The sequence below is a fragment of the Triturus cristatus genome, chromosome 5_2, assembly GCF_964204655.1.
Source record: "Triturus cristatus chromosome 5_2, aTriCri1.1, whole genome shotgun sequence".
In the NCBI taxonomy this organism is placed as follows: Eukaryota; Metazoa; Chordata; class Amphibia; order Caudata; family Salamandridae; genus Triturus; species Triturus cristatus.
The window spans coordinates 374420806-374446780 of record NC_140588.1 but is presented as its reverse complement, the minus strand read 5'-3'; the positions used below and the strand labels follow the sequence as shown (position 1 = coordinate 374446780).

The window sequence follows — 25975 nt, the reverse complement described above, 5'->3', positions numbered from 1 at the left end:
GGAACAGTTTTTGCGCTAGGCAGTAGCGGACACTATGACAACACAGGACCGGTGGGGTGTGCTCAGGGGGGACCTTAACCTAGTTTTACATACTGAGTTGGACTGCTCCACCCAGAGGCAGGGGCGGCTGGAGCTAATACAGCAGATGGTACCCTCTGGCTCCAGGACATGGGATTGAGGGATCTATGGCGGGATATCCATCCACTAATGCAAGACTACAACTTACATTCGCACGCACATAAATAATATGCCCGATTGGACCACTTCCTGGGTTCTAGAGATGTGCAGATGGCAGTCAACTTGGTGGAAAAAGAACCGTGCTCACTGTCTGATCACTCTGCCCTTTTGCTAGACCTTATACTTCTACACAGCGACACTACTACCCGCACCTGGCGGCTGCGGGAGACCCTCCTGCGAAGACCCGGGGTGATCCAGCAAATAGAGAGGACGATTGGGGATTATTTGAGAATTAATGACACCCCTGATAACCCTATCTCGATTTTCTGGGACGTGCTGAAGGCGGTCATACAGGGGAAATTTATCACCATCTCATCTGCTAACACCAAAATAAGGAGGTGCAAACGTACACAATTACTGCAGCAGGTTAGGGAACTAGTCCACCCAGAAACAACTAGCAAGGCTGGATCTAGATAGCGCAGAAAACTCCAATGTCTACCTTAGACACTCATTTTATGTAGGGAGGAGCAAATGTAGAAGATTATTGGAGAATAAACTCAGGGCCCAACGTCAATCTACCATGGTGAACTCCTTACTGACAGAAGCGGGAGCTCTTCTTGAGGGGGACGGGCCTGTGGTGGCACTGTTCGGGCAATACTACAAAGACCTTTACTCCGCACAGGCTCTTCCCACCCCTAACATAGATAATTATCCAAATCCAAAGTGACTCATTTGACAGAAGAGCAGGCAGCGGGACTCGTTGGTCCAATAAGAAAGAGGAGGTCATATCAGTGATCACAGGGTAGAAACCCCTTAAATAACCTGGTCCGGACAGATTCCTGGTGGCCTTTTACAAGGTCTTTTGTTCGTCCAAAGCTCTGCTCCTTAGTAGAGTATTTAACTCCATCATAATTTCAGCCTCGCTTCCTCCCTCAATGACTGAAGCTTCCATTGTGGTCCTCGTGAAACCAGGCAAAGACAAGTAGCACAGTGTGTCCTATTGACCCATTTCCCTCGTAAATGTTTAGGTGAAATTATTTACGGGCATATTAGCAGCCCACCTCGCACCCTTAATGCCCGGACTGGTGGGCCCTAATCAAACGGGTTTTATACCCAACAGACATTACGCAGACAACACCAAACAGATTTTACATCTCATAGTGAAAGCAATTGTTCCCTGAGAGAAGTCATGCTATTTTCCATTGATGCTGAAAAGGCATTTGACTGCGTTCACTGGCCCTACTTAGCCGACATGTTGGCTTACTTTGGCATAGGGGAACGGTTCTGCGCCTGGACTCTTAGCCATTATGGGGAACCGAAGCCCTCTGTCAGAGTCAATAGGAGAAGCTCAGCCCAGTTTCACGCAGCAGGGGTGCTCTTGTCTCCCCTACTATTTGCGCTCTATATGAGGCCATTTGCCCAGAGGGTCAGGGATAACCCGAACTTCACAGGGGTAAGCTTTGGGGGTGAGGAATGACATTATACGCAGATTACATTATTATTTACCTAGACAACCCTCGAGAGGCCCTGCCTAGCTTCTTAACTGAGTTGAGACACTTTGGAGCGGAGTTGGGATTCCATATGAACCTTGCTAAATCACTAGCCCTACACCTCATAGTCTCACACAACGTAGAGGACTACTTGACCCAGAATCACTCGATCCAATGGGCTGCAGGATCTATCCTTTACCTGGGTATCCAGCTGGCTCAGACTGACGCCAGGATCACGATCCTTAGCTATCAAGATTTTACTTGGAGGGTGAAGGCTGATTTGGCACATTGGCAGCTTTACGCCCTTGCCTGGCTCGGGCGGGTTGCCGCCCTTAAAATGACGATTCCACCCAAGATTCTCTACACCTTCCAAACAATCCCCCTACAGCCCCCATCCAGAATGTTTCAGACTCTCCAAGGTACACTACAGTGCTTCATGAGGGCTGGTAAACTTACCTGGATCAAAAATCCAATCGCAGTTGGTGCCCCCTGATCGAGGTGGTCCTGGCAGTTGTATGCTTAATCCATTATTTTCAGGTGACACAGCTTTGATATTTGGTAGAGTGGTATCGCACTGAGTCGGAGAAGGTGTGGTTGATTATGGAGAGAGCAGGAATGGCTCATCGGAACGTTCCGTTTCCTGCCTGCACCCACCGCCCCGTGAATTTCTACTTATCCTTCATCACCACGCCCACCCTGAGGGTTTGGGATAGTCTGGAGACCCGGCGAGGCCCTACATTGTTTCCCTCCCCCATAACTCCAGTTGTGGGAAATAGCGACTTTACCTCAGGTCTGATTAGCACACTGTTCCAAGTTTGGCAACAGGTGGGCTGCCGGGCCATAGGCCACTTTTTCGATGCAGAAGGCCCCATCCCATTTGTCTCCCTGCATGCTGACTTTGCTATCCCGGAAAGGGAATGCTTTCGAAATACACAAATCAGACATTGCCTAATGCAGCCAGCAATTACGGAGGCCGTACAATGGCAACGGACAAAATTCGAGTGTTAGCTTCTCAGCAAGGACTTAGACAGGTGCCTCATTTCCGAATTATATGGGATACTGCTACATGAGGAGTCTAGGTCAAAATCCCCTGCGCAGGTCCAGTGGGAATCAGAAGATGGCAGAAAATTGTCCCCTAAAGCGTGGCAGGATGTTTATTACCGTGCCTGACATACAGCATCTAACACCTCCAGCATAGAGACTGCAACGAAAATTGCCACTTACTGGTACCTTACCCCGGCTCGCTTGCATAGAGGGAATCCAGCATGTAGTGATAGGTGTGGAGGCATTGTGACTCCCCTGGAACTTTGGTACCTAACCTATGGGAATGCCCTAGACTAACACAGTTTTGGAATGAGATCCTGCCTGACATTGTTACTCACTTTAATACCCAGCTGCCTAGATTCTCCTCATAGATCATTTTGGGACTTCCCAACCCTCTCACATACCCACTTAAATCCCAAAGGGGCAGACATATAGTTCTGGCACTGGGAGCGGCACACCAGTCCATCCTAGCTTATTGAGGAACAGATAAGGTGCCATCCCGGCAGAATTGGCTACAGCGTGTTTTGTATGTTCAGGAGATGGAGAGACTCTCTTTAACACTTACACAGCAAGGGCATTCATACCGGGATATCTGGCAACCATTTATCACGCTACTCTCACAGGAGTCTACGGAGTTGACCTGTCCCAGATATCTGAAGTTGCTCCGACTGACTAGTCCTGCAGAATGAGCTACTCCAACAATCCGTCTACAAACCCCGCTAATACATGATCTCTCTAATAGTTAAGGCTTGATGAGCACCCGGGGGAGGGTGGGCTACAGGGAGTTTATTCTAAAAAAATGTACTCGTCATGGTGAAGCTGAACCTTTCAGATGTCACAGCTTTATAAAGTGTCTTCGCTTTGTTTTTCTTATGCAACAATAAAAGCTAATTTAAGTATAAATGGAAAATCAATGTACCCCTGTATATCAAATGCCTAACTTGGCATGCCATTTTATGTAACATTCATAGGTAGTAGAAGGCCTCTTGGCAAATGTTGTATTTCCTTCCTTTGACTTTTACTGGCACATATTTTGGACTGCATGCAACTCCACCTATAATAATTTCAGCTGTTACCCTTAGACCCTTGCAGCAGCGTTCTGTCATTATAGGTGGTCTAAATCTGCACACATTTCCAAGACTCCAGGTACTGGCATTCTCCCAGGACCTTCTTAATAAATATAAATGCACAGTATTTTCTTTTTTCTATGCTAAACCTATGGTTTTTATGAGCCAAAGTACAAATGAGAAAGTGAGTGAGATTAAGAACTAGTGCAGTTTGCTTGCATGTTTGCTGTAGTTTAAAGAAAAACACCATTATTTTTTAGGAATGTTCCAACCCTCTGGATCTAAAGAAGAAGAAAGTCAAGGGTTGGCACCTTTTGCTGAAATCAGTAAATCAGATGAGAATGCGTGCACTCAAGATCCTTTGGTGATCACTGCTGATGAAGAACTCAGCTCTTTTGCTAGCTGCTCTCTGGATCTGCCTATTGCAGATTCTTTCCTCGAATATGAAAGCAGTGCTTTAGCCTCTGATATTTCACAGGTAACCTATTCCTTACTAAGTGTAATAATAGAGACAATTTGGTGCATGGAAAGAAGTTGTTGTTGTGTAATTTATTTATGACCCAATTTAGGGTTTTGCAGGCAAGGTACTCTGCCAGAAATACAGCTATGTACCCTGTCCCCCAAACTGAACATCCGCTTTGGTTAGGGTTGGGTGGACCTGATAGTTCTGCGGGACATCTCATCAGCATTGTGGTTTGGAATCAGTCTTTGTATCTATTATTTCTGCAATGTTTCATTTGTATTGGTGTTTTGGTAACTTCTTAGGAAAATGCAAATTACATTTTTAAAAAGGGTTGGGCACACCATCATGTTTCTACCGTTGGTGCCCGCTGGCGTACTTTGAGCCATTAGTGTAAGTACTTCAGACTGTCCATCCTGTTTAGAGCTGATAGTGTGGTCTACTTTTTTTCAGTCTATCGGTGTAGGGTTTTTAGTAATGACTGGAAGATTGGCGCTCAGGCTAGTTTGCGTTGTGTTTACTATGATCTGTGTATGCACGGTGCTGCCAGGTAGGGGGAAATACCCTGTAACCCCCATAAATATGTGAGTCAAGCAACCCACAACAATAATGAGAGACACTGTCCCGGGCACACGTAATTAGGATACATTTCTGGTGTAAAGAGTCTCGTATTCTGACAGTATCTGCGGTCCACACCAGTGTGATGATTAAATGTTTTTAATGATCCAACAACGAAAAACAACCAGCCAACATGTGTTTCGTCACACAAGGGAGTTATCCCGTGACTTCTTCAGGGCTGTAAGGAACTGCGGGGTGATGCGGAGAAATCGTGAGGACGGTGATAATTCCAACCCGGCTAGGTTGTCCACAAGGGGGTTAATAAGTCCCTGTGGTACCGTAGAATTGCCTGTAGACGGGGGACATCCCTGTGGTGAACCCCTGTGGGTGAGGATGTAGGGCGAGCGGTATGGCCCCTGAGTGACAAAGAACCTTATGAGGATTCATCAAACGGGATGCGAGTCTTGGACACATCCGTGTGACCAATGAAGAGGTGTAGGTAGCCGTGTGAAGTAAATGATAGAGCCGTCCAGTGTGAGGAGGGCGGATGCACCACGATAGCAAAATAATCTCGAGTAATACGAAAGGGGTGACGAGAGCCTAATAAAGATACTAATAACATTGAGTTATTATCATTTTTATTTTTCCTTACACTGCAAAAAATTAGTGGGGCAACGTTCCTCCGCCTTTGCGGAGGAGCTGCCACTGCCGTGGGTGCTTCGTAAAGTAACCTAATACGTTTAAAGGAACAGGCTTTGAAAAAAGCAACAAAGCATCGTAAAGATATACTCCCAGCTTAGCGAGTTGAAAGCCTTCTCCAAGTCAAGAACCAGGGCAGCCGCATGTGGCCAGTTGGGCTGCTCCCCCTCCAGAATATGCTGTATTACGGCCCAGAACTAATCCGCATTGGCCTGAATGAATCAGTTGTGGAAGGACACTTTGTATTCTAAAGGCCAGAATCTTGGTGAAGATTTTATAGTCCCTATTTAAAATAGCTATCGGACGGTATGAGGACGGGCTTAGGGGATATTTCCCTGGTTTCAGCAGGGAGAGCAGTAGTGCCTCACTCATGGTCCGTGGGAGATGATCCGACTCCAGTATGGTGTCAAACAATTTTACCAGGCGCGGGGCCAAAGTGGTTGCATATCTATTGTAGAAATCTGTTGGAAACCCATCGGTCCCTGGCTCCCCCATAATTACCTCCCTAATATCTGCCACTGGGATGCATCTGTCTCAAGACTCTTGAGAGCAGAGAGGGTTGGGAGAAGGACCGCATCCAGAATCCTTACTATGTGGAATGAAGGGAGGTGTGGAATAAACAAAGGTCTCGTAGATGGTTTCTTGGGAGTAAGGGTCGGCGCCAACTTCCCGACGGAGATGTAGTATAGAGGGCTGATGTGATTCATTCTGAATTAGCAGGCCAGAAGTCGGCCTGGTTGGTCACCCTGTGAATGCTGTCCAGCAATGTATGCCTGGTAGCCCAGACAATGGAGACGCTCCAATAGGTGAGCCTCCCACTCCCAAAGCGGTGTTCAGTAGGCTGGCCGCTCTGGGTCATCCACTGTTTGTCTCTCCACAGCCAAATAGTCCTGTTCCGCTTGAAACAGAACACCCGAGAGGCTACGCCATTCACCGCATATAGTGCGGATACAAACTCCTCTAAGAGCCACCTTCAAGGTGACTCTGTGGTCGGGGAACAGGTAGACCTTACATTATGCTCGAAATAATCTGCAGTCTGGACTGATATCATTGCAGAAAAGGTGGGGTCCCCCAGGGCAGTGGCTGTAGTTTTCACATGGGAATTGTGGAGGGAGGCTTCCCCCAGTGGAAGCCCCTCAATAAAGGGTTATGGTCTGATAGCTCCCTGCCCAGATAGGGGAGGAGACCAAGGAGCAGATTGAGGTGGAGCATGCTATGTGATCTAAGCATACATAAAGGTTGCCAGGTGTCCTGAAGGGACCACTGGTGAAGTTGGGAAGAAAGCCTACGGGCTTTAGCTATCCTAGAAGCTGTCAGAAGTGGGGAGTGAGATCTTTCGAAAGAGGGGTGTAGACGCAATTGAAATCCCCACCTATAACCCACGGCAGGTGAGCCCAATGCAACAATTAGTTCGACAGGGGGTGGGAAAAGGTCATCTGGTCAAAATCTGGAGCATAAATATAGTAGGATGGTGCCATCTAGTTTAGCCTGTAGTAGAACATAGCGGCCCTCTGGGTCTATCTTCTGGGCTGAGACTTGTAGGGGAATACCCGTTTGTATCCAGATTAGGGTGTCTCTAGAATACGGCGAGTAGCTAGTGGAATAAACTTGATATCTCCAGCAATGCTGGAGAAGCTCAACTTCCATGAGCGTAATGTGAGATTCTTGCTGGAACGCTATGATAACCAGCCTGTGTTTAAGATAGGAGAGTATCTTGTAACAGCAGATGGGAGTATGCATGCCTATAATATTCAAGGAGATGATCTGAAAAGTGCAGGGTTGGGGCATTATGGCCAGTCAACTCCCCATATATTCCCATGGGGTGTGGGAGTCCGTGGACTCATCTGGGATAAAGGGTATCAGAGTTGGGAAGGCAGTGCATGTGCAGAGAGTGTTTTGGTAACCAAAAAAACAGTGTACAAGACATCAACAGGGTATCAACAACAGAAAATACTATGGACAACAGTCCCTGAGGTTGCCATCTAAATCTCAGTGTGACCGTCCATACATGGGGTCTGGCCGTGCTAGGTGGCAATGTAAATTCAAAGTTGGACCGGGCTTATGGAGAGAAAGGATATTATGGGCACATGGTGAGAAGGTACGCAAAATGGAGGTGCCATGACCCGGTCTTCATTCAGAGGATCAGTTGTCAGGCACCAGTGGATCATTGATCTGGCAGTGTGCCAGGTCATTCAGGGCAGCCAGGGCTCCAAGGTAGGCAGCCCCTAATCCCAAGTAACAGTTCCGGGGCGGTGGGGTCAGCCTTAAACAGAGGAGTCAGATAATGTCATCTGCAGTCTGTGGGGTCGCGTGAGGCAGGGGGTTAAGACCCCGGGGGTCGAGGGGGAAGGGAGGGAGTTATCATCCCACCTCTCCCCTCCAGAGGGACCAGAGCGCTCTGGGCGGGAGCTGTGGAATACTGCACCTGTGTTCAGAGCGGAAAACTAGCTGTTGAGGACCTGGGTTGCTGATGGTGCGGTCAACAATGCTCGTCTCCGCGGCGGACTCCCTTGGTACAGATGCCGGCACATCTGAGGCGACCATGGGGGTGTCCTCAGGACCTTCCAGCCTCTGCAGATGAATCGCGAGCTTCCCAACTCCAGGCATCTTCCAGGTCTGTGAAAATATTTGTCTTTTGATCATCTTTGATTTTGAGTTTAGCTGAAAAGAGTAGAGCATACTGCAGACCCAGGTCACATAGTTGTTGTTTGATTCCTAGGATAGACTCCTCCTCCTCTGGACTGCTAGGGTGTAGTCCGGAAAGTGGAGAATTCTATGGTTGTCACTGATGATGTAATCCGGTTGTCTAGCCCTCTGCAGGATAGCGCCTTTTAGTGGAGAATCCTGGCCACCATGGGTCCGGGTGTCACCCCCGGTGGGAGCTGCCAAGTGAGCACCATATGGGCTAGCTCCACTGAGAAATATGGGGCCTGTTCCTGCTCCGAAACCAATTCACGGAGCCAGATGTGTCAGGAATTCGTCTGCTCAAGGACACTCATTGCCCTCCGCCATGTCCACCGCTCGGAGCGGCTCTCTGCATCTTCCGCTTTGTCATCCAGGAACATGCCTCGCTTACTGAGGTCAGCTACCCAAACCTGAATGCCAGTCATCTGAGGCGAGAGCACGGTCAGGGTTTTCTCTGATTGAGTGACTCAGTCTGAGAACTTATGATGATCATCACGCAAGAGAGTCGATTCCACTGCCACCGAGTCAATCTTTACTTCAAGAGAGATCTGAGAGGTTACAATGCCCGGAGCATAACGTCCAGTTTGGAGGATTCCATTGTTTGAGGTGCGCCTCTGTAGGAGTAAGAGATGGTTGGTCTAGTTTCAGTCATGTAGTGCACCTCATCACGTTGAAGATAATGAGGATCTAGCTGACAGGTATCCATGAGGGGAGGGGGCAGACACTGATGCAGGCCGGCTTGCAGCCACTAACACCTCAAAAGGCATATGCGTAGCACAGGACGAGCAGCCCACAAGTTCTGGACCACCTCCAAAGGAGGGCCCCCCACACAGACTGCCTGGGTGGCATTGGGCCCCATGTCACTTAGCACTCCTGCAAGGGCTGCCATCAGGGCCCCCAAATAGGCATTACTTCTTCGCTATGGACAAACTCCTGGGGGTAATCTCCAAGCACCATTTGCCCCCACCTTGCTCTCACGTCTTAGAGGGGGACCTCTCCACCCCACCACAGGCTGCAGGAGCTCGAGGCACTCATCAATATCCAGGGCACCTTGGTCTTTGGCCTGGCAGGGATCCTGTCAGCCCCCACAGGTGCTCCGGCTGGGCTAATCCTACCGCTGGCCCCGCTGCTCCAGTACTGGGCCCCACTCTCCTTCAGGGGGATCTCGCTGTCCTCGGGGCAACCGCAGTCCCCACCTGGTCCTTCTCCTCCACTCAGAGGGTACCACCCAGCCTTTGCAACTAGCCAGGGTAACACCTCGACCGCAACCCCTCCGGCTCTCATCTTCTCTCGCTAAGGTGAGTCGCCTGCAGCCTCAGCTCCATCCAGGGTACGCAGGTCTAACACGCCTCCACCCCTCGTGGGCCTGCCACCTCTACCCATTGTAGGTCCTGCACTTCTTGGCGGTCAAGATCCAGGGGCGTCGCTGGCCACCGGCTCCATTGGCTGACCCTCCTTGCTTACAGGTTGAATCCTTACCGCTCTAACGCCCAATGCGGTTCCCCCACACTCCCGCAGTCCTGGGAAGTTGCTGAGGCCTTTGTCTGGGTTCCTGTGCCAAGGATTCTGGTGGACTATAGAGCCTGTATCGAAGCTCAGCACTTAGGCAGCCTCTATATTGGCCAGGCTAGTGACGCTTCCCTTAAATTTACCGTGTTACCTAGTATCAAGTTACAGTTTGATCCCTTTTTCCATTTGTTTCACTATGTGTACTACAAAACAATGGATATCTGCAAACCTAGAGATATGTGTGCTTCTACTTTTCTTCATCTTTTTATTTCACTTGTAAATTATGTTTACCATATAAGATAATCTTAGGTGGCGTGTGATGCAACACTGATCTCACCCACCTTTACTGCTGACCCATTCTTCCCCCTTTCAAGATGACTCATGTATAGGCCGACAGTCTTGCTGGTGCTATGGACATCACACAACCAGCATGTTTAAAAAAAGTATATTCTAAACACATAAAAAGCATAAGTCCTCCAGAAAGCTTTGAATGAGGGTGAGTCAGATTTTTTTTCTTCTAAGGTGCGTAGATTGAGTGTCATTTAATTGGTAATAAAATTCTTAGGTTTTAATCTTTTTATTCAGAAAAGAGAGCGCAAACAAAATTTTTTATGTTATGTTAATTAAATTTGTAAAGCGTACATATACCCAAAAGGTGTCTTGGCGCTATCTGTTCCCGAGTCCGAAAGGTGTCTTGACGCTGTCTGATCTTGAGTCAGAGACGGCTACTTATTGAAAAGCCAGGTTTTTAGCTGTCTTCTAAAAGAGATGAGTGGGCAGGGATCTGATATGAGGATGGAAGTTGTTCCACAGCTTGGTAGTTCCTACCACCAAACTTCTACCTCCCCACTTGGTTGTGTAAGTTCTAGCAATGGTTAAAAGTTTTGCCCCTTAGGAACGCAACTGTCTGCCAGGTGTGTAAATCTGCAACGAGTGCTTCAGAAACCCAGGGCCTGTATTGTGTATTGCCTTATAGGTAATACACAGTGCTTTGAATTTTATTCAGCTTCTCATTGGCAGCCAATGTAATTGTCTTATGACCTTAGATACAGATTTATATTTGGGGGTCCCATAGAGAATCCTTGCGGCTGCATTTTGTACCATTTGAAGCTTATTAAGAATAGTTTCCTGCGTGTTGATCAATAGACTATTGCAATAGTCCAGTTTAGATATGACTAAAGCAGTGATTATTGTCCTTTTTGTTTCCGCAGGAATAAAATGAAACAGTTATTTTATCATTCTGAATATGTAAAAATAGGAAGAGACCAGAGAATTGACATGGGGTTTATAGTTCAGTTTGCCATCTAATATGACACCCAGGTTTGTTGCTTTGGCCAAACACAGTCACCTCAGTTTTCATTAAGTTCAGTTTTAAGCAGTGCCTGGACATCTATGAGCTAATTGGTAGCATACCATTATGGAACGCTGCCTATACGGCTGACCCATTTTTATAAATGAACAGAACTATTTGGGTATCATCCACATTGGAGGTAAGCACCAGGCCAAAGGATTTGACTACAAGTGCCAGTTCAGTGACGTAAATATTAAACGGCGTGGGGGTGATGGAAGAGTCCTGTGGCACCCCACATGGGAGAGAGAAAGTGGCTGATTCACAGCTGCCCAAGCTTACTGATTGTATGCCCTCAGACAGAAATTATGTCAGCAGAGATTTAGCCCTATTCCTGATGCATAGAGTGGTGATACGGTTGATCAACAGCTCGTGATCAACTGTATCAAAAGCGGCTGATAAATCCAAGAGAATAAGAGCTGCTGCCCCTCCTCTGTCTAGGGCGACCCTTATGTCTCTTCATTGGCTTTGATCAGTGCTGTCTCAGTGCTATGACCGGCTCTGAACCCGAATTGTGTTTCCAGCAACTGGTTATCTTGAATGTATTGTGTAAGTTGACTATTCATTACTTTTTCAACCAGTTTAGCAGGCAGAGGAAGACGTGAGATGGGTCGATAGTTGTTGGGATCAGTTGCATTTCTTTAACAGCAGAAGAATAGAAGCCTTCTTCCATTGTGATAAACATAGTGTTAAAAATATTTGCCATATTAGCACCTATTAGGTCCGGAATGAATTTCAGAACAGACTGTGGGCAGGGATCAGTGAGCCTGATTTGGCTTTGCTCACCATGGCAGCTAAATGTTCTGAGATGACCGGAGAGAATTCCATAAAAGCAAAAAACTTGGACCTATCCTTATCTAAGTCAGGTAGAGTCTCAGTAGAAGGGAAAGCCTCGAACTTAGAGTAAATTTGATTTACTTTTGCATGAAAGTCCTGGGCTAGAGAATCACAGAAAGCTTGAGTCACAGTGTTGGAGTGATTTTTCTGGTGATGTCACAAGTTTGGACACCACCTGAAACAATTGTTTAGTGGAATCCTGAGCGGATTCTATTTCTTGTGTGAAATAGTTACTTTTTTACGTTACAAGGAGTTGTTTGTAGTCGGACAAAGCTTGCTTGTAATGCATTTTCTCTTGGGGATCATAGTACAATCGCCAACGTCTTTCCTGTCGCCTACATTGCTGTTTTTTGAGCCTCAGAGCTTCGGAAAATCATGGGGGTGATGGATTTTTTCTATTTTTGTATATCTTCTTGTATGGGACCGATTTAGAAAAAGTGGTTTGAAGCCAGTCTGTATAGCTCTGGGATGCTTGATCTGTGTCTGGAGAAAACTCTAGTGGTGTGAATTGGATAGATGTAGTGTGAGGAGAGAGCTGTCTATGTTTTTCCAGGATCTAAACTGTTTAGAAAGCCATGGTTTGGTGTGAGATGGTCGTTCCAGTAAGTTTAAATCAAATAATATGGCGTGGTGGTCAGACCAAACCAGAGGAAGAACCTCCTTTATAATGATCTGCTAATTATTAGTAAACAAGCATTTGCAATGCAGTCAGTCTCACCTTTGGGACTTTATATGTATTTTGCTATGCAGTGCATTAGCCTGGGTTCAGAAACATCTACTGTTCTTTAACATGGAAGGAAAGTAAGCACCAAACTGCGTGGCATGCTAGGTATGGGAACACATGGAGAAAAATATTGCCTTTCTTCGGGAAATGGTATACTCCAAAGCTCTGTTTTTAATATAAAATCTTGGCCTTCGGTGGTCATATCACTGAAAATACAAGATTTAAAAAAAAAATTATTGTCTACAGGTGCTCGTGGAAGAAAATTTCTATGGACTGAAATGTAGAGAATGCTAAAGTGATTCTGGTATTTTACTGACCTCTGCTGGTCGTTTTCTATCAAGAAAGTTAAATAAAGGCAATTGCCAGAATAATTTAAAGAAAGAAAGTTCCTCAGCAGAAAGCAATTCTGATATGTTCTAACCTCTACTGGTCGTTTTCTATCAAGACAGTTAAATAGAGGCAGTTGAACAAGCAGAAAGCAATTCTGATATTTTACTGACCTCTACTGGTTGTTTTCTATCAAGACAGTTAAAAAGAGGCAGTGGAACAGAAAAAAAGTCCCTAAGCAGAAGCAGACAAGTCCTAGGGCTGATCTCCAGAGCCCACAAAGAATATATACCTATATAAATTATATACAGGAGGTCCTGAATGCTTAACCCAAAAAGCTGTCTAATATGTGACCGGCTGAGTGAGTGGAAGAGTTGATCTTTTGTGAGAGCCCTGAAGATCCTAAAGTGTCCATGAGAGTTACTGTGTCCTTGTCGTCCATAATGTCTAAGTGAAAATTTAAATCCCCTAATATAGTGAAACTATTTTCACAGGCAGTGGTCTCTAGTATGTGCCCTAAATTATCCCTTGGGTCTAGGAGGATGATAGAGGAGCATGCCTTTAAATCATTGTTGCTTTGAAAGTGCTATATTAAAACTAAATGCTTTGCATACCGTGGAAGGAACCATCTCGCCTTTAACTGAGAAAATGTCATGGTATATAAGTGCCAGCCCACCACCTCTTTTCTTTAATCTATCGTGTCTGTACACTGAAAAGCTGGTGGGGTGGCTATGCAATAATCAGGGCCGCTTCTGTAATAAATAGGAGATCTAGTTGTTGCTTATCTAACAGTTCTGCAATTTCGTATTTATGCTTAGGAAGGGAACATGCTTTAATAAGACTGAAATCCTCCTCATCTCCAACAAAGAAGAAAACCCTCAAATCGTAGAATGGCTAAAAGCAATTGATACTCTCAATGGTAATCTCACCCTGGCTAACTCTGTAAAATCACTTGGAATCACCCTATGCCTCATGTGGTGGTTTGAGTGGGATGGGTGGGATGTGGGGGGGTGAGGGGAGGTTTGGGCTTTCGGGGTTGTGGTGGGGTGTTGAATGTTGGGTGCACGGGGGGTGAAAAATCATCAACTGCCTGGACACACGAATTCTTTGAGTCGGGAAACTTAAATTTTCATGTTAAGGGTAAAAAAAGCTATAAACAATATATCATCTTAATTATTTCGGTTAGGTATTGTGAGAAGATGTTGGTCTTATTATTCAAACTCGGTTTCTTAATTCGGTTTCATGGCTAAGAAAATAAAAATTTGTTCACTTAACATTTGCGGACTAAACGATGTGAAAAAAAGAGAGGTTTTTACTAAATGTATTCAGATTATAAATGTTGATTTACTCTGCTTACAAGAAACACACATACCATGGGCTAAAAGGAACTGTTTGAGGAAACTTGGATTAGAACTGATCGCATGTTCTAAACAAACAGGAGTGAAGAGGGGAGTTGCTAACCTCATGAAACGAGGTCTGGGGGTATGTGTCAAATCGGCAGAGGATAAATGGGGGCGTTGGGTGATCAGTTTATGTCAGGTTGGACATTGTAGATTTACAGTATGCAATCTTTATGGACCTAATCTGGATGATACGGAACTTATTCATTTTCTTAACCTCGAGTTAGCCCAATGGCCACAGCCTTTAGTGTTATGTGGAGACTTGAATATCCATCTCGATGCCAATTTAAATATCAGGACATCTTCATTATATAAGGGTAGGAAGCCCCGTTTATTTACAGCGCTAAGGGATTTAATCATAGATCATGGTCTGTTTGATACTTGGAATGCAACTCATGTGAATGATTTAGGATATACTTTTTATTCTGCTCCGCACAAAAAATTCGTTAGATTAGATTATTTTTTTGTCTCTCTACAATATCGAGGTAAAATTGAGTTAGAGATTTTACCTAAACTTATATCTGATCATAATCCTTTAGTTTTGGGATTTTTAATTGATGCACAAATAGAGAATAGGCAACATCCATGGTCTTTTGAACGGAGTTTGCTCGAAGATAGGGAATATCGCCAATTTATGGTCAAAGTGTTACAGGAGTTTTTTTTGATCAATAAAGGCACAGCATCCATACAAACTATATGGGACGCTTTTAAAGCAGTAGTCCGAGGGGAAACTCTTAGCTTCTCCCTATCACGACGTAAACAACTGTTAAGTAAATATAAAGAAGATTTTAGGATGGTTATGTTATCCGAACAGAAATTGGCTGAGACAATTAGGTTGGGTAAGGATTTAGAATGTGCTCAAAAAGAACTGGCTGTAAATAGGGCTAGAGTGTATTCTAATCTGGCGGATAAAATAGCCTTAAAATATAAACAATATAAGGAGCTGGCATACGAATTTGGCGAAAAAACTGGAAAAGTTCTGACTAAAAGAATAAGGCTAAAAGCTGCATATAACGATATAACAAAAATTAGAGACGTTAATGGGGTTTTGCAAGAAACGAGAGAAGGGGTTCTGGGGGCTTTTCAAAACTTCTATCAATCCCTTTATAAACCCACGTCTACTGAGATTTCAGACTATGATGGGAAGGATTATTTGTCGGGAGTCCCAACCGTAGGACTTACCGAAGTACAGGCAGTATGTTTAAGGGCCCCAATAACGTGGGAGGAAGTTGAAAGAGCAATATTAGCCTTAGCTTTGGGCAAAGCAATGGGTCCGGATCAGATTCCTTTGGAGTTCTATCGTACTTTTAGGAATATGCTAAAAAATGAATTATTGCTAGTGTGTTAACAAGCTTTTTTGGGTAATTCTCCGGCTTCTTGGTCAATGGCCACTATAGTAATTTTTTTGAAGAAAGGGAAGCTAGATACGGATATCCCTTCTTAACGCGGATAGCAAAATCTATTCCAAAATTATTGCAAACAGATTAAATAATTTTATGCCTCTACTGGTATCTAAGAGACAACATGGATTTATTTCACGGCGTGATACGACAGATCATATTAATAGGATTATTTCCTTATTAGATTGGGCACAGGCTACAAGCTCTTCTGTTGCAGTGGCTTTATTGGACGCTGAAAAAGCGTTTGACCGGGTATGTTGGAAATTTTTGTGGTCAACTTTAGTTTGGAAGGGCTTTCCGGTGGAATTTATTAAGGCTATTCAGGTTTTATATAAAAATCCAAAAGCAGCGCTTCGTATAGCAGGCCAACTCTCTGGTAATATCATAATCACTAGGGGGACAAGGCAAGGATGTCCTACATCGCCTCTGTTATTTGCCTTGTATATCGAGCCATTCTTAAGTAGCTTGGATGATAATGCTGGAATAAAACCAGTCTGTATACATGACATAGCTTATAAGGTTTTTGCATATGCAGACGATATAGCTATTGTCACTTCAGATATTAAGTCTGCCCTCCCCAAGTTAATACAAGCTTCGGAGTATTTTGGTAGGTACTCTGGATATAAGCTTAACGTTGCTAAGACCCAACTGCTTCACTCAGAGTTTGGACGCCCACAAGATATGCATTTCGAGGCGGAATCTATTTATCTTGGAATAAAAATAACTGCTGATATCGACAAAATTGTTCAAATAAACACTGATACTGTAATTGCCTCTGCTAACAAAACCTTAGAGAAATTGGACAATCTTCATTTATCACTATATGGTCGCAGTAACGTCCTGAAAATGCTTATTTTTCCAAAGTTTTTGTACTTATTTAGAACTATCCCACTTTTATTCTCCATATCTATATTTAATCGGATTAAAAGAATTTGTTCCAGGTTTCTTTGGAGCTATCATAGATCTAGAAGAGCTCTAAAAAAATTTACTTTACCTAGAGATAGAGGGGGTTGGGCAATTCCTAATTTTCAATTATATTATTGGTCCATTTTTTTACAGAATATGGGTGTCTTGTTGTCTAAAGAAATTTATTTGGATGAGGCAATAAGACCTTCAATCTATGAGATGCTATTGGGACAGGAAGCACGTCAATGTTTAGTTCGCATTATTGAACCGAGTTATTATAAGAAAACCAAATTTAAAATTGTTTTAGCCGTTTTTGAGATTTGGAAGAAAATTTAAAAAAAAATTGGATTTGCTACTAATTTAAACTATTATACACCTTTAATTAATTGCCCTTTGTTACCAGATATCTTTAAAGACCCTATTATATATAGATGGCATCGGGCTGGCATAAGTCTACTGGGTGATTTGATGGAGGGTCAACATATAATGTCTTTTTTGTCTTTACAACAAAAATATGGTCTTTCACGATTAGAATTCTTTAAATTTTTACAAGTTCGGAGTTTTTTAGATAGAAATTGTTCTGAAAATCAAAATGCGTTTCAGAAGGTCAAAATTATTGAAGCACTTCGGAAACGACCAAGAATTGGCCATATTTATCAATTGCTGATGGCGAATTATCAAGATGACATACCGATGCTGGAAGATAAATGGATAAAGAAATTTAATGTGCAAAGACTTGACATGCATAGAGTTATAGAAATTTCTCTTAAAACGCTATATAATGGATCATTAATGAGTCAACATTTTATGTCCATGTATGATTTATACTATACACCTGCTAAACTAGCGAGATGGGCACCAGGTAAAGTGAATAAGTGTAACCGCTGTGATTTAAACGCTGCAGACACGATACATATGTTTTTTTTGTGTCCAAAGTTAAGTCTATTTATTAGAGATATAGAGAATTTCTTGTCAAACTATTTAGGTGTCCAAACACAAATATCAGCAGAACTTGTTATTTTGGGTGTACAAACTAGCAGCGTTTGTTTAAGAACTGATTTGGAGGATAGATTTTTATTTATATGCATGTCAATCTTTCGTTGCTGTATCACTACGCACTGGCTGGATGCTGAACCACCCGTCTTTAGCTACTGGCGAGCTAAATTATTGTCTGTTTATCATTTGGAAACTGCTGTTTACAAAACAAAGGGCAAGAATAGAAGGGCACTTGGGTTAAAATTATGGTCCCCAGTTCTTAATTGGTTATGAATAGAATTTTATGTTTCTGTATTGGTTATGTGGTGATCTATCTGATGATATAACTAATTGGCTCATACTTAATATAATGTTTGTGTTCTGGCTTTTTGATGATATAAAAATCAATAAAGAAAATTACAAAAAAAAAATGGAATCACCCTAGACTCAAAACTGACCATGGCCAAACACATTAAGATCCCTGCAAAGAGTGCCTTCCTCAATTTAAAGCTACTCCGCAAAATAAAACCCTTCATTCTACCCAAGGACCTCAAGCAAGCCACCCAATAACTGGTGCTATCTAGACTCGACTATGGGAATGCTGTCCTCACCGGTGCAGCAAAATCCCACCTAGCCCCCCTCAAAACAACTCTTAATGCTGCTGCCAGAATGGTCACCGGAGTTAAGAAATTCGATCACATATCACCCGCACACAGAGAACTAAAATGGCTCCCAGTCGAAATGCATGCCAGCTTTAGAACTGCCTGCCTCACACACAAAGCCTTGCACACTGGGAAACCTGAATACCTGGCCTCCAAACTCAAGAAAGCCGTTCAGACAAGAAACCCCAACAACCTACTACTCATCCCTATGAAAACACGTAAACAAAAAACTGCTGCGCAATCATTTGCTGGAAACGCGCCCAAAATCTGAAACTCCATCCCAGCTGATAACAGGACTATCCCTTCCATTGTAAAATTCAAAAGACTCCTAAAAGGCTTCTTCCTCAACCGTGCCTTCCCGAACAGAGAAACGCCACCGAAACGCACAAGCCTATACTCTGCAGCCCCCTGACAATGTTTCACAAAGACAATCCTCTTCCCCTCTCTCCGATCCCTACCTCGTTCTCCCTCCCCGAATGAAGTTCAGCCCAAGACATCATGCACTCATCGAAGTTATCTCGGGACTTCCTTACCTCAATGTTGCTCAGCACGCCGGGCCTTTTTCTTGTCTGATACCTGCTCTGAATCTGTTGTAAAGCGCTCCGATACCCTCATGTCTGGCCAGTGCTATATAGAACTCCTTAATAATAATAAGTATAAATGAGAGTTAATCTACCAGATCAGCCTAGCCTTGATCTGTAGTCCACAGTGCAGAACTGAATTCTGCACCACAAACCAAAACCATTGAATTTTGTGGCCTGGTTCCTGAATTTCCTTTTTACAGGCATATATATCTTCCACTAGATAACATGAACACCCTTGGGGAAGCTGAGAGGTCTTCAACCTGACTGTCTCACACATTCTATGTTTTTAAAATCTTTTTTTTTTGTTATCAAGTACATTAAACCTTGTATAGAGTCAAAGTTTACATCAAATATTTCCATTGCAGTACATATAATTAAATATACCCAGCGATGAACAAAATCAGATCATATATCACTAGCTCTCATATCTAGAAGAGCATGTGAAATATGAGGGAAAGGATTGGGAGAGAACAAAGGTATGCTGGAATTAACATGTCTTTTAAGTGTAGAAGTCAATTTTCTTGAAGCTCTGCAGTCACTGCCAAAAATCACTCCACCGCCTGACTTATTGAGTTCCCAAGTAGCTGGAGCTCCTTCTATACCACCTTCTCCTCTCCATTAAGCCTTGTGAAATACTAGAATGAGAGAATTCATGCACTTTCTCGTCTACAGACACAATGAGCACATCCAGGAATCAAAATGGCACCTTAAGTCCCACAGCCAACATTTCCTTGTTGTTAACTTGGAGTTCTTCTCTCCTCCTCTGGGATGATGTGACACATGCTGTCCCAAAAAGTCATAAGCTTTTGTTTTGATATTGCCCAGCCTCCCTCTGCAGTGGATTTCCAATCTTCCCTTATGACACATAACAATAAGACGTTTTCATCCTCTTCCTCTGTCCGTGCTCTGCTCTGGCTATTTTGGCAAGCTCCTCTGCCTCCTTATCTAGGTACACCACTGACTTAATTGCACAGTTCATGAATTAATCAAAATGACTCCCATGCAAAATGACTCCCACATGTCATCCCCATGCGAATGAGCTTGACCTCATTTGACAACTTCTTTGAATCTAGTCTTTGGACCCTCCTCTCTGTTTGCTTCATGTTTGATTTTATTTCCTCCAACTATGCAGCACATGGGTGAAGAAGTTTCTCTTTTCTTTGACCCCATTATATTTCATATCCTTAGGGGGAAGGATTGAACTACATGCATTTGTCTTAATTTGTTTATGTGGGCCCTCAAGAAGAGTGGCAAGTTGATTGATTCCTGCTCTAAAGCACTTGGTAAAAACTTGAGGTCAATCAGTGGGTGTCATCTTGGCGCACCCCATTGTCACGTGGTTTTAGGCCACTCCCTATTTACAGTGCTAAGTTAGCTCAATCACGTTAGCTGTTGGAAAGCCATCTTGTTGCTTTTGCTACCTTTGCACTCGACCCTGTTGTTACATGTTATTCATTTGAGAAATGCAGACTCGCTCTTGTCTCAAGTGAATGTTATTTATACATCCTTAACAGTTGCTAGTGCCCTTGGTCTGTACATCGAGTAAAGAACTGTTCTAGGACACTAGACGGGGCCGGCTGATTGTGTTCAGGGTGATCGTACCACTGTTTAGTCATAACATGCACGCAGCTGCAAATACCAGAAAGTCGTGGGCTTTAATATTACAGCGCAGCATATTGTTAGGGCATTCGATAGAAGGGCTGTTGCAGAGAACACTGAGCTGATCCTGTGATGTGATACACCTAAGCTGATCTATACGGTATGGGGTCCCCTATGCAAGCCTATGAGACCTTCTATTAGTCTAATAATATTTTATTAGTTGCTAGAGAAAGGAGGGTGGTTGTTTTCCACTGTCATTATTAATATGATCGCTCCTTTCATTTTCTATGGAATTGTAACAATGGTAATGATCTTAACCATTTGTCTGCTTATGTTAGCCAAAGTACTGTATAACAGGACTCGAGGTTTATGAATAAATTCTTTAAACTTTACTGTGTCTTAGTTATTCTGTTGTGGACTGATATATATGTGCAAACGGGTATTTTGGGTTCCCACCATTCCTGAGAATAACTAAGTCGCATGTTCTGGGTTGTCTATACATTGGGACCGCCGAGCTAAATCTCGGATAACGAATGTGACGCTAAGCTAGTCGGATAAGGGGTTCTTAGTTATAAGCATGGTAACATTTTTATTGTGGGCTTACTCTCTTTTAATACTCTAACCGTACTAAGCCCTTTATGATTAGACAATCCACAGCACTTCCATTTACCACAGAGGCAATGATCCTCTGGTGAATCTTTCTCCACTGATAGGAGGGGTGGGAATAAGGGTAGCCAAACACCACGGTAGCTGTTCAATGAGGACCATTAATTGACAGCCAACTCACAAATTCAAATTCAGATTGAGATACACCACTCTTAAGACCATGCTGTAGAAATAAAGAATAGCAACTGGGAGACTCAACCTCCTGAAGAAGTTAAGTTGAGATAAAATTATACAAACGAAAACCTCGACAATAGCAACAGAGAATAAAACAAGTAAAACTTGATGTTCTGATGAAGCTCTCTGATTCTCCCAACAGTGCATTTAAATAATTTGTAGAATAACACTGATTAAATGGAAGAACCAAGAGGACTGAACAATAGACACAAACAAATATTAGATTAATTTGGTTAATTTATTAAAGATTCGAAGGTCATTGCAATAAGCAGTTTCTTAAGGATTTCTGTCAAGAATATCACAGCTTGCATTAAAGCACCACAGATTTGGGCAACACCTTCTTGAATAGTTCTAAATAAAATTCACTTAGGAATTATAGAGTCCCACCACCATTAAGGGAGAAGGATGGTTTAATTCTCTAACAGCTCAGGTCCTAAGGAAAAAGGGGGAAGGATTCAAACTTAAAGTCCATTAAGGGCGAGTCCATAAGCATAAACAAAGAAATATACAACATTTAAAAATGCAAAATAATGGTTCGGCAAAGGTGGTTTCAGTCCATCAGCTACTGACTGTAGCAGCAGTAATGCAGTCCAAAAGTAAGAGAAAAGTTCATTAAAAATCGGTCAGAATTAGGATCCTCTTGGAAGGATAAAAGGAAAATATGGCATTGCCCCTCCTTTAAGGTTTCTTCTTTTATAAAGTCTGAAGCAATTTCAGTGATGTGGCATCACACCACCATCGAAAGACCATTGTATGGTCAGAATCACGTAATGTTACCTGAGATACGTGAAACTTTGAGATGCTTTCCCATTTTAATCATGAGAAACTAGAGTTTGAAAGTCCACATACAAGAAATACAAAGTTGTGTTTTATAGCTGAAATCCTGTTCCCACGGGAATATACACTGTGAACGTTGAAGAAACATTAAAAGAAATGTCAGGAATTACACATGTACAGAATCAATAAAGCAACTTTTCTCTAGAGCAAAATTAACCATTGTGTTAAATCCGGAGAAAGATCAGCACTAGAGAAAAGCATTTCGAAAAGGCCTTTAAGTTAGCATTGCACATTTAAATGACATGAGCTCTAAACCAATGTCACATATAGTGAAATTAAATCAATTCATAATAAAGAATATATAAAATGTTCATTAGTCATTATTACATGAAAATAGCTAACGTTAGAAATACCCTACTACCACAATTTTTATCAATATTCATAGAAATGTATGATTCTCTAAATTCGTACTAGAAAAGTCTTGTTTTTAGTTCTTCATAAGCTTCACAGCCTTGTTGTAGTATTACTATGCAAGGTCTCAAGCTTCTACTTAATTTTCTTCATCTCACGATTTAAAGCATGCTTTTACGGTGCTTCTACTACACGTGTTTCTGTTTCAAATGTCACTGTCTCTAACGTATGCAAAGTGTACTTTCAGCTTTTCATGTCTTGTCCTGTATTAAGATGTCTAAAAGTGTGCTACATTACATGCATATTTGACATTTTTACTGACCAGGGTGAAATTGTCTCTGGTGTAGTGGGATAAACAGGGAGTTCTCCTCATATTATCAATCACTATATACATCCCAGCTACTGTGTTCCAATGCTTCAGATATTATTAATGTATGTAAACTACCTACCATGGTGCTAGAAGATCAGATAGATTTGGACTCCACATTTATTATGCAAGAAATAAGCAATACTATCAAACAGCGCCCAGGGCCTAAGCAACTGACTTTTACTGCACTTCTGCTATTTCATGCTCTGGTTTCAAACTTATAGCAAGGAGGGTCTTTTTCTGATTCATTGAACTTTGCTAAGATAATGGTTTTCTGTAAAAATAATAATAATAATAATAAAAGGTAACCCACCCCAGTTAGTAGACTCATATCTCCCTATTTCTTTGCGCTGCTCATATTATAAGATCTACTTTAGAATTCTCTCTCACAGACGTAATTTCTAAAATAGCTCAAATAGTTTCATCATGGCAACATGGATTTTTTCCAGGATGGGATACTATGGGTCACACTAACCGGGTTACCACCAAGTTCCTTTATCAAAGTCAAAGATCTTTATTCGGTTACCATAAGAATAACCATAAAAGCACAGTACAATTGACAAATTCCACTATAAAACCACAATCATATCATAGCTTCATTATGCACATGTTAAATACTTAAATAAGATCACATAATCATGGATTTACGATAATTAAAAACATTTTTTTTAAAGGCTATAACAGCAGCAATGACGTTTACTTCATCCAAAAGTTGCAATGCCAATAATGCTGGGCGACATTGTCTCAGTCCAAATTTCTGTAATACCTGGATAATCCATCCCCTTCTCGGTCTGATATAATATTTACAAAAGAATAATATGTGTATAGTTGACTGTATAGCGACATCGTCGCACAGGCATTTACATAGGTCTTTAGACCAGTCGTTTAGTTCAGAGAAACTTAAGGATCTATGTATGATGTTCAGTCTGAAGCGTGGCAACAGGAGTCGGTCATAATCGCCAGTAATTAAAGAAATATACGGTTGTGTACTAGGGGTCAACAATGTAAGTTGGTGGGCTTGAACCGTTGATTTTTTCAGTTCAATTATAGCTCTAGTTTCACCCATATAACGTGTACAACTAGTTTTGAGATCTTTCCTAGACACGTTACACATAGAGTATGGCTCATTAAAATATTCTCTGTGTCCAAGTTTAATTAAAAACATTTTGACATATTCTAGCCATCTTATGTGTTTGACCCCGTCCATCCCTAGAGCATCAGTTAATACATGAAGATTAAAAGCAGTTTCATCTGTGCTCCAAATTCTGTGCAACAAAAGAACAGGCTGAATCTTAATCGTGTCTTCCAAGTATGGAATGCCCAATTCCAAATGACAAATATAATTTGAAGTACTGTCCGAAACTACCAAAAGGAACTTAAAAAACAAATTTTCCGCAATCTGCAGAGCATTTACATCAGCATAGCCCCAGATTCCAGCACATTTTACCTTATAAATGCGTAGCAATTCCACAGGTGGACGTCTACCTAATTTACGACTAAAATTAGAAAGTGCCATCAGTGACTTGGAAAACAACAGCCGTCTAGTTTTAACTGCCTGAGTCCAACTTCCTGACCTATCAAATAAAATCCCTAGATAGGAAAATGTTTTAGTACACTCGATGGGCCTTGAGTCTATAAAAAGGGTATTACTCTTCTTATTTGAACCCGCCCCACAGTTCATTGTGAACGTTTTGTAACAGTTAATTAATCCTAAGCCCCAAATTTGACATAAAATTAGAGAAGGAGCTAACAACCCTTTGGAGACCGAGCGGCGTACGGGTCATTAAGACCGCGCCATCCGCATATAGGAGTGCAGGGATAGGGTGCTTAGCTGCTGTTGGCATATCCCTACACTCCTTAACTAAAACAGTTTCTAGATTATTTATGTATAATGTACAGAGGAACGGAGCAAGGACTCAGCCTTGCCTCCCTCTCTTAACACACTAAAGTGCGTTGTGCATTCGCCGCCCATCCCGTACCGAACCCTCGTCCTAGCCCCTGAATAGAGCTGCCTCAGAAAAGTAATTATTATAACATCCATACCCATACTCTCTAAAATCGGCCACAGCTTATCATGAATAACACAGTCGAACGCCGCCGTTAAGTCGACAAAGGTCATAAATAATCTTCCCCCTTTTGCCCTAGTATATTTATCTAATACTATATGTAAATTTAGGCCCTGTTTGACTGTGCCCATGCCCTTATGGAAGCCATATTGTAGGTCACTTATAATAGCCCATTCCTCTGCCCATGCCTGCATTCTATCCAATAGAACTTGCCCGATAACCTTAATTGTTGAGCAACGAGATGGGCCGGTAACAGGCTGGATTCATCCTATCGCCTTTTTTAAAGATTGGCACACTTACGGATTCGTACCAGGTTGATAGTAGACCTCGTGAGCAGCATGCATTAAAAACCTGTGTAGCCCCTATAGTCCTAAATTGGATTTAAAAAGGTCCACCGGAATACCATGGAGCTTTGCCACCCGAACTTGAATTTATTGCTGTGTTGACCTCACTAAGACTAAAATCAAGTGTTAGTTCCAGGGGTTCGAAAGCAGGCATTCTGTCCGTTATATTTGACATAGTGCCCTGGGCATCTGTTGCTGAATTATCATACAATTTTGAGAAGTGTAATATCCATTCTCATTCAGTAATAGCAATCTCGATAGTTGCTATATCCTTATCAGCCAGAAGAAAGGGTGCATTTACGGCTTTCCAAAAGGCAGAGGAATCTCAATTTTCCAAGGCTTCTTGCAGAGTACGCCATGCTTCCTCTTTTAGTGCTGTCTTTCTCACTTTTAATGCCCTCTTATATTCTCTTTTTGCCTCTCTGATATACTCCTGGTTTCTCACTGTAGCATGTAGGGAATGTTTAAGTTTGGAATAAGCCTTTATACAGTAAGTATCGAACCAACCCTATTTATGGGTAACCTGCTTTTTAGCTTTAACACAAAGTGCTTCTTTAACATATCTTGAGATAGCAATAACATTTTCTATAATTTCCTAGTCGGACGACTTCTCATCCAAACATGTTAAAAACTTATCTTTACAGTTCAGCCCAACTCTTTTAATAAATTCCTCAGAGTCCAAATTTGCCCATCTAAGTGCATATCCATTTTGCCTACTC

At 42.6% G+C, this 25975-nt stretch overlaps 1 protein-coding gene across 1 annotated transcript in view; it reads left to right on the top strand.

The window, feature by feature from the left end:
* Positions 1-288: 288 nt before the first annotated feature.
* Positions 289-25975, top strand: part of LOC146823027 (uncharacterized) — a 119147-nt gene continuing 93460 nt past the window's right edge. The window contains exons 1-2 of the mRNA XM_085606353.1: positions 289-583; positions 4039-4256. Of these exons, the coding sequence (XP_085462479.1) occupies positions 289-583; positions 4039-4256 (513 nt within the window). The remainder of the gene's footprint in view (positions 584-4038; positions 4257-25975) is intronic.